The sequence below is a fragment of the Nestor notabilis genome, unplaced genomic scaffold, assembly GCF_000696875.1.
Source record: "Nestor notabilis isolate BGI_N333 unplaced genomic scaffold, ASM69687v1 scaffold9828, whole genome shotgun sequence".
Classification (NCBI taxonomy): domain Eukaryota; kingdom Metazoa; phylum Chordata; class Aves; order Psittaciformes; family Psittacidae; genus Nestor; species Nestor notabilis.
Window position 1 is genome coordinate 18,980 of NW_009939596.1, and position 10,048 is coordinate 29,027.

The 10,048-nt window shown below is 38.3% G+C and overlaps 1 protein-coding gene across 1 annotated transcript; it reads right to left on the reverse strand.

The window, feature by feature from the left end:
* Positions 1 to 5,909: 5,909 nt before the first annotated feature.
* NSA2 (NSA2 ribosome biogenesis homolog (S. cerevisiae)) lies at positions 5,910 to 9,990 on the reverse strand (the record flags this gene model as incomplete). Its single annotated transcript, XM_010019946.1, has 5 exons — positions 5,910 to 6,189; positions 6,772 to 6,964; positions 8,089 to 8,268; positions 8,582 to 8,732; positions 9,794 to 9,990. Coding segments are annotated over 5 exons (789 nt in total), but the record flags the coding sequence as incomplete, so codon positions are not given.
* Between the last annotated feature and the right edge of the window lie 58 nt (positions 9,991 to 10,048).

Below are 10,048 nucleotides of genomic sequence, written 5' to 3' on the forward strand. Positions count from 1 at the left end.
TTCTGGGTTGGACTTCCTTTTGGGATTCATCAACTTTCATGAGGTTTTCTTGAATTTTTAACTACTAGACATTAAGCTTTGGATTATGAAAGCAAACAGCCTGTCTCCTCCTTTTATAAAGGATACATGCTGAATACAGTTGTGCTAGCAAAGGGAACAATTTGCTTATTTGAGGTGGTAGTCGTGGAAGAAAAATGCAGTTTGAAATCCTGGCCCTGTTGAGGTTCCCTAAATTCCATGAGGCCAGAGATCACTCTGGCATTTATTATGTTTTATATGTAACTTTTTGTTTTCTACTGTGGAGGGAAGCAGAACAAGAAAATCCTTCCTTGCTGCTTGTTACCTCCCCATAGATTTTCTTACATGAGATTGAAAGAATTAAATATTCTGTAAATCTAGGTCTCAAAATACACAAGAAGGTAAAACTCAGTAGAACAAAACAACATAAGCAGCATCTGTCTTTCATGAGAATTGCTTGAAACAGCTGTGTCAGTAGGGACACTGTCAGCACATTGACAATGCATTTTTTTACTTGGAGATGAAGAGATGCCTACAGAGTAAATTACTGGTAGCTTCCAAAGTAAGCATCTTGGCAAGTCTAAGGGTTGATGGGTTGTTTTGTGTTTGTTTGGTTTTTTTGTTTTGTTTTTTTTTCCCCCCCCCGAATGTATGGAGTTTGGACTCCAGTACATACACGTAATCATTTGAACTGCCTTCCTAACTATTTGCATGTGTTGAGTGCATACTTGATTACTGGTTACATTACAAGAAAAGAGTATGACAACTTTTGATCCCGTTTTTATCTGAGTGGAAGTAGTGCTTTGTTTTCAAATAGTTGGCTGGTCCTGTGGGATAACTGTTAAAATGTTGTGTCTGCCAAGTGTAACTTCTGTGAACACTGGCATTTCAGGTGGTTGTGACATTCATTAGTGTGAATATTAGTGGGTGTTTCAGCAAATGCTTGCTTGCCAAACTTCTATACCTTTAGGAGTTAGCAGGAGATTGCTTCTGAATACTTCCAGTTCCCACTTTCTTTTTCTAACTTAGGTGCAATCCCTGGAATAGTAGCTTTCCTGTTCACAGCTTTCCTTAAAAGCAGCAACCAAACTTTGCTGTAAGCAAACAGAAATAAAAACAGGCTTTTCATGCATGTTACCCTTGAGACATTCTCCTGGCAAGCCATGTATTTAACTTAATTGTCACACCTAGAGTAAGTTTACTTCTTCGTTGGCAAAGTGTTTCTTTCAATAAAGGCAGCTCCTCTTGTTTCCCGTTCAGAGAACAGGAAATCATACCACTATTTGTCTTGCTGTATGTCTTTTCTAAGAGGGGTGAACTAGTCTCCCAGAGTGTCTCAAAAACAGAGGTATCTAGAAATTGCTGTTGAGGAATTCTGAGTACAAGGTTCACTTGAATAGTTGCAATGCTGTCTTAACTGCTACCCCTCTGAATCTAATCCAAGAATTTGGTTTTGGATTTTATGCTTACACAGTTTAAGTGTATCTGTAAGGTATTTTAACTGTATAAGATAGATTCATACTATCTCTCAGCTGATGAAGTTCCATGCCTCTTTTTAGTCTGGTAAAAGAAAAAAGTAGGTTTTTTTGTTGGTTTTTTTTTTTAACCCATCGTGTATTATGTAAACTGTAGGTTCAGGGGGTGCATGAATTAAATCTGGGTTTCTTGAACTATTTACTGCATGTAGCTGTAACTTCCTATCAATGTACATACAGGTATTCCTTATGAACCCTGTGACTGGTAAATCTTCAAGATCTTTCATGATTGCTTGTAAACATATTCAAGTGAACCTTAATTATTTCTAAAACTGATCAAGCATTTCTATAAAGCACATAAGACAAAAGGTTTGGTTTTTGGCTTTTCTTTTACTGCTAAGATTTATTGTGTTTAAAAAAAAAAAAAACCCAAAACCCACAAACAAAAAAACCAAACAGAAAAACAAAAACTGAACAGAAGGTGGTTAGAAAACACATCTTTTGCATTGTGAAGAATTTGTTAGTTGTGAGGGCTGGTGGCTTAAAGCGTGATTGTATACAGTATATTGTAACTCATGTTCCATTTTTAGAGCAAACTTCACTAAAGATTGATCTGCCAAATACTTCAATCAATTACAAAGGTATCCTCTTTCAAAAAGTTAAGGATTCTTTTGTTTATGAAAAGTGAGTCCCAGTCATTTCAATTACTTCTAGGTAACTTGATACATATAGTTATTGCTTGTATTCCCTGAGGCTGGAAAACTGTTCATGAGAAGGTAATGTCACTCACCTGCCTTTTACTTTTCATGGCTAAGTTGGAGCCAGTTTCAGTTAGTATCTTTCTTTTAAGACATTGGCATCCTGAATACCATGAATATAACAAGATCATTAGATAAGGTCAGTCTTGGTTTCTACTAGGAACAATCAACTTTCTGATCTCATTTCAGTGAGGCAATTTTAAATACTGAACTTAAATTCACATCTCCAGGTATACTCTTGTCTAGATACCACGGTACAATCTGGGGTACCTGAAATAGTTTATAGCCAGACTGTCACATATGGAATGTAGGCAGTTAGGTGCAATTAGCAACTTTGGTAACTAGTATAGGCTTGAAAACTGGACATTGTTATAACTGTGGTTGCAACAGTACTTTGAACTAAAGGGTGCAGTTCATAACTTCTTTGGCATCAATCATGCCATAAATACAGTAGCAAAATCGGAATACTGACTTTAAATAATAATTTTTATTGCTGTATTGACTGTCCAGTTGGAACAGTAGTTTAATACTCTATACTTTCTGATCCATTAATACAAGGGAACGTAACTGACAACTGAACTGACTGAAGTGTGTTACCTTGGGAAAAAGTGTTTTTCAGGCTTGGATGATTTTAATTTGGTCTATTAACTGTCTGTCTTGCTACCATCAAACTCACAGAATTTAAGATTTATTGCACCAGCAACCAATGATTAAAACATCAACTTTATACAGGTTTGTACCAAATGCTATTACAACATGCTGTAGAACTACATGTGTACAGCAAAAGTAAGCGGTATTATTTTTGAGCTCTATTTAGCCTATGGATAGAGTTTAAAGAATATTAATTTGTGACCTCAGCCTTGCACTTAAATGGTAAATGGTTTGGATTTGAATCCAAGGTCTTTTTCAAATGTCTGTCTTCTACTGCTTTTTAACAGGATTTGCTTTGCTTCTCTCACACTATCTTTCAGTCTATTTTCACTTCATGCAGGATTCTTGTTTGCTGTTCTCATGTTTCATAGCCCTTTGCATGAAAGTGTATACATCTCTTATTTCAAAAGCACTTAAGTTATTTGAAATGATGTCTGACCTTTGTTTTGTTCTGCTCCTTATACAACATCATTTGCAGAAGTCAGTAATCAAATTGATCATTTACCATGCCATCAACATTACTTACTTAAACATAGCAACAAATAGGCCCAAGTTTTAGCTTCTCTGCTTTAAGTGATCATTATGAAACTTTCCAAAAGGATACACTTCTAAGTGGTGGTAGATGTTTTCTAAACTAGTGATATGCTGTTTATAAATCTTAAGAAAGTTGTATTATTATTCTGGAGTATTGTACTGAAGTCTTGTTACTGTGTCAGTTTTTCCTTTTCTTATAGTACTGTCTTGGCGGCTTCTGAAATGTTTTGAAGTAGTAATTAAACTTATATTTTGTGATTACTTTTTTCTTGGTTTATAGTTTGAGTCCTTTCTGCTATACAGGAGGCCTGTTTTGAAGTGGTTCAATTTTCTTAGAATGAGCATGATTTTGCAATCTGCTACCAAGGAGCTTCAGAAGCTCAAAGATTATTAATTGAAACATATTTTATCAATTAAAACAATTCCCTGTATTTAGTTAGCTTATGCATCAGACTTTTTTTTTTTTTTAATAAAAGCTGTAGAATAGGCTGTTCTGAAGTTTACAATGTGCATTCTGCTGTATATTCCAACTATGCAAGATGACATAAACAGCAGTTGTTAAGGTAGTTTGCTATACACAAGCCAACTAGAAATGCCGTTAATGCACTCCCACAGCGTGGTACATCATTAAAATGTCCTAAGAGCAACAATGTGCTTATTCAGCCAACAAGTCACATATTTATAGCACAAATTTAGTAAAGTTCTTGAGACAGCTGTACAAAAAGAAAGTATTCTGTTCATGTTACTTGTTAATGTGCAGTAATGGGTAAAGCAACAAGAACTTCAGTGGAGGCTTGTGTTTTGACAAATGCCCTCTCTCCAAGCAAATGACTTACTGGCTTGCGACCTCTCTTGTCACTACAAAGAAGTAAAACTCACAGGAAGTTCTTAACTCTAGACTAGGGTAACGTGTTAAACTAACAAAATCGCCTGTTAGAGGAGAAGGCTTTGAGGTACAGTTGAAGTACTGCAGCTATCAGATAGTGTAAGTAGTTAAGAAAACTGGCACAAGAGCACCTAGTTTGACTTCCTGGCCAGAGTTTTAAAATTGAAACTTCATCTGAGATTTGAAACATCATGATGATGATTAGGGGATTGGAGCATCCCTCATACAGGACGTGGAGAGCTGCAATTGTTAAGACTGGTGAGGAGAAAGCTCGGGAGGATCTTTGTGTGCAAAGACCTGGTGGGTGAGAGGGGGTGATGGGGAATATAAAGAAGATGGACCAAGACTTTTGGTGGTGCCCAGTTACCTGACAGCCTGGAATATCAGAGATTTTATTTAAACATAGAACATCTTAAAACTGCAAGTCATTGTACACTGGATCAGATTGAACTGATCAGAGTAGTGGTAGAGTCTCCATTCTTGGAGATGCTCAAAACCTGACTGGATGTGACCCTGACACCCTGCTGTAGCAGACTCTGCTTTAAGCAGCGGGCTTGCACTACACAATCTTAAAAGATCCTTTCCAGCCTTAACTACTCTGTGATTCTATAGTCTCCTACTCAACTTACTTATTGCAAGTGTGACCACCTCTAACCTTGAACTCATGTTAATACAAAAAACCCCAACACCAATGTATTCACATCCTGGCGTCTGAAATACCTTAAGTTTTGTTTGAAAGTTTCCTTCTTACAATGTTAAAAGGCTAGAGTGCCCTCATAGAGAAAGCTTGTTAGGATTTGACACGGAATTTGCGTTAAAAAGCACTTTGGCATGAAGTACTGTTTAAGAGTTGCAGTATAAACAGGCAAGTATGTTTATTTGTAGTCATAGATTGTGCTGAGTTTGTCTACCACCAAACTGTTGACAGGAACATTTCTGATGCAGTTATATACATCACCAAAAGCTTCCAGTTTAGAAGCACCTTTTGTTTCTTGTATTTCAAAGGTGCAAGCTAAACATATGTTGATCAGTTGATGCTTGTGACCTTCAGTTTTTCTTAAGTGTTTCTTAAAGCCACCAAAATAGCTACAAGTCGACCAGGGCTGTCATGCCATTCTCTAATTTCACATCTTAAAACCCCTACAACTTCATGTATTTAAACTTATGAAGCAGTTCTTCTCTTGCCTGGAACTACAGTGCTGAACGTTCCAGCCCTTATTCTTTCCTTTAATGCAGCCATGGAGGCAAAGGGGAGAAAGATGTGAGCTAATGATGGGGTAGGAAATAGCCCATGCTGCTGTAGGGGCAAGTATCAAACTAGCCATTTAATTTCTGATGTCAGCCTGCGGTAAGATTCTAGCTGCATTCTCCCAGCTCTTCGGAGCCCTTTGCCTTCCCCAGAAGCAGCGTGCAAGTTAGTATGTTCTTCTGTAGTTTCAGCTATTACAGTAGGACATTATGGGAGACATAATCACTAGGAATGTAGGCTGAATTAAGAATTTATACAGTATCTCTAAGCTAGGAAACTGCTACTGTAAAACCACTACTGAAGTTCAGATCAAATCCATACCACATTAGCAAGGCATGAAAACTGAATCACTTTATTTGGACAGCATTCAGCTGAACAAACATAATAAATACAAAAACCCGAGCAGTTGTTTCTGGCATCTTTATTTTCTCTACCAGCCTGTGGGGGTCAACATTCTTGAACGGTTGAAGGTTCCAGAGATCTTGCAAACTTGTTGAAACTCCACTGATTTTGCAGGAGCCCATGTCCAACGCTTAGTATCAAACACAACTTAAACAAGTAGAACTGCATTAATGCAGCCATCGTTTTCCGGATTGTTTGTTACTTGTGCGTATTTCCCTGGAGAGAAAAGGGAATTAAACGTCTGTGTTGGCAAGTTCAATGCACAAGTCTCTTTAAGGGATTCCTGCATTTTGAAATCTAAATCTTACCTTTGCTGAGCTTCAAACTTAGGTTCCCAAAATATTTTATTTAGGCTGTTTCTTATGAATGGATCGTTTAGAGTTGTGGGTAGATGGGGAGGAGTTAAGGGAAACCAACATAGGTTCTGCTACTGTTCAAGTCAACCCTTCTTTTGACCCCTCACAGTCTGATCCTATGAAGATGCTTCTACCTGGAACTTCCAATGAAAACGTAATATGATTGTTCACAGGTCACAGCGTTGGGTCTTTACAGACTTGCAGCATTGTTTAGTGTGAGACACAGGCAAACAAGTTGAGTCTTTATCCTGAACTTCAATTAATTTGAAAGTGGGAATGGAAAGCCTAACATTAACACTTAAAGCTTGCATTTTTAGAGCTGCATAGTAGTTGCTTCACCTACAGCCCAAACCTAACACCTAACAAAGATCCTGTGACTACAGGATGTGGTCTCAATGATACATGAGACAACAAAGGCCTAAAAACATGCAAAAGTACTTACCCCAGATAACTTTGCCCCCTTGTGTCACAAGGCCAAGCTCACTCACGTTCACCTCGATGACGGTACCCTTGGTAATTACACCGAGTGTGGTATACAAAGGAGAAGAAGGATTCTTTTTTACACCAAGGATAGGTAGGCAAAAAGTAGCTTTAAGTTCAGGATGTGTCACGTGCGCCTTCTTGAAACGCAAGCCCTGTTGTGTAAGGAATGTTAGAATGCGTTAGTATTTGTTTTAAGCCCTCATGACTACCTTCATTTCAGCATTATGTCCTCAGTTTCCTATGTTGTGAGATATTGGGAAGAATGAAGCAACTTAGAACACAGAATGCTGTCTGCTTACTCTGTAAGACCAGATTTACTCAAAACCCTGATTAATGACGAGATAAAGTTTTCCACATATTTTCAGAATGACAATTTTTAATAGTAGTACAAGAATAATGTTTGCTACCTCAGATGGCTTCTGTTCCATGAAGAAATTAGGTATTTATGGTAATGTATTTGATGGTGCTACTAGGTTTTAAGACTAAAAATTTTTCCTTTTTTCTTGTAAAACTGAAAAATCTTTTTCACTTGCTGTAAAATATTAAATATCCATCTCTTGCAGCACTTTCTGTCTAGTGACTTGTGCTTTGTGAAGGCTACTTCACCATTAAGTACCATAAAGTTTTCATGACATTAAAAGTCATGTAAGACCATCAAAATAGTAATGAAGTGTGATCCAAAAGGCAGCCTTAACAGTGATTCTGTCGATTCCTGTGAGGAAACAGGATCAGGTATTTCTAGAACTACAATTCTTGGTTAATCAGTTTTTCCTCCTGTGTACTGCCAGGCTGCTAGAGCCCAGCCACTGTTTCTGCAGGTGTGTAACAAAAAGGCAGGCTGGAAGCACAGCATTTCCCTTGTGTACATTCATGACTGTGCTTCAAGCTTACTTAACAAGCCAAAACGAAGCAGTTCTGGAATACCAGAATAGAGCTGGCTTCTGCAGCTGACAGAACCATAGCGACTTGAAAAAGAAGTCTCCAACTTCAAAAGCTATTCAAAGTGCCTTTGCTAAAGACCTTCTGTGCTAAATTGACAGCCTGTAGCTTGAACTTACTGTCATTACCTGAGTTAGGGGAGTAAGAGCAGAGGTATTTCAGCACCGGCTGTACCCTCAGGTTATAAGAAGTTTAGATTTCTGCAAAGGAACTAATAGGAATGTTCCACATCAATAGTAATGAAGTGCATTATCATAGAAGAAAGTTTCCTCCCACAGGAGCTCAAAGCATAAGTCAAAAGAATTATTAAACATTCTTTAATGCTCAAGGACATTACCATTGGTCGAATGAATCGCTCGTATTTAGGAGGCTTCCTAGTAAAGCCATCTCCAACAAAGCAAACTTTCGTGACCATTCTCTTCCAGGCCTTCTTCTTTCTCTTTCCTGTACGAATCACTTTTAAAACTTCAGTTTCTCCTTGTGCACGGACCTTTGGGACAGGAACTTCCCATTTCCCCTGGAAGAATCAACAATCTTACATTGCTAAATGAAGGAACAATCAAAGCATAAAACAAAATTCCTCTAAAGTGTAGTGGTAGACCAGACTTTCTATACAACTCATAGCTAACTTATTTTAATCAGCATATTAAAGTTACTAAAGTCATGATACTGCATATGCTTACTTAGTCCTAGATTGCTTGGTTATGCTATGTTTCAGGTTTTACTTAAGACTTCACTCATAGGCTGTTAAGTCACCTGAGTATCAGCCGCTCAAAGTGGTCACTGTCACAAGTAATTCTAAGTATCAGAATTTTAATACAGTTACTTACAGCTTTTTCCTTTCTTTTCTGTTTGATCATGTTAGATAGAACCTTAGCCCGAGACTGGCCCTCTCTGTCCAGCAGGTATGCTGGTACAGCTCCTTTAGGTGTTTTTTCATCATTCTTTTTCTTTGTATTTCTCTTTTCGTGCATTTTAATGCTGCAACGAAAGAAAAACTGTATTAAAAATAGGGGGAATAAAAAAAGCACTTATTTTTAGATACAAACTTAGCTTCTGCCAGCTCAAAATTTTAAGAAACATTTGTAAACAAATGCATATGTATATTTAAGGAATAATCCTAAACTATTTTCATGGTAAACTAGTAATTTCAGTTAATTAACAACTGACAGGCTGCACAGTGCATAAAAGCTTGTCAATTCCTGTCACGACTGAAACAGAAGATATGCATTTTATGAAGGAATTTCTGAATAGCTTAAAGCAAGCAGCCAAGCACTTTCTCTGAGAGATAGCAGCCTTCCTCTCTGACAAAACATAACACGCTGCACCGCAGATTTGATAGCAATGCATGCAAATCTGAGGCATATACGTGTAGAAGGGGTTGTGTTTTGTTAATTTTGAGGCCATTTGGACAGGGGTGAGAAAATGCACAACTAGTTAACAAATCCAACATCTTTACAAATGCAGAGGAAAATTACTGTCCACACTTGGAAAACTAGCAAAGCAACGTGGTGGATAGATACTAAGGTCATTAGCAATAAACAATATTGCTAACAGCTTAAATTTCAATTCCTAGTAACAGAGAAAATTTTCAGGAAAATGCATTTGTTTATGCCTGATACTGTTCTTTATCCTGTAAGACAAGCCTAATGTTCTGATCAAATACTGTGCATGTTACTGTATATTTTGTATTAACACTACTAAAAAAATGCATGCTGACTCTTGCTATACTAATATACAGCAGTTGATGTGAAACCCCCAGGTAAATGCATTCGAATTTTTATCTTAACTACATTACTCACTGTTATTGCTAATTAACACCTGTCTTAAGGAATGCTTTTGGGAGCAGAACGGTTAACATCCACTGACAAGAAAGGAAAGCTGAAATGTCTCCACTGCTGCAAACCCCACCTTCTCCTACAACATGAACACAATTTACTGCTAGTAAGAGACAGCTGTTCTCAGTTACGGTATTAATGTTCGGCCTCATGCTTCAAATGCCAGGATGCCTGGACGGCGCCAGAGGAAGGGCTGGTACTCACGTCTTCTTCATCTGTATCTTCTCGGCATGCCGCTGCTTGTGGTAGAGCTTGGCCTTCAACCCGATCATCTTCTTGGCCTTCCGGGACCGCTCGTGAGCCTCGCGGCCCTCCTTCTTCCTCCTCTTCTCGTGGTAGTCCAGGCGGTACCCATACCGCTTGCGGTGCAGCTCGATGTACTCGTTCTGCGGCTGCGGGCACAAGGCAGCGCAGTAAGCGAGGAGCGGGCGGACGGGGCTGGCCCCGGACCCTCGCCGA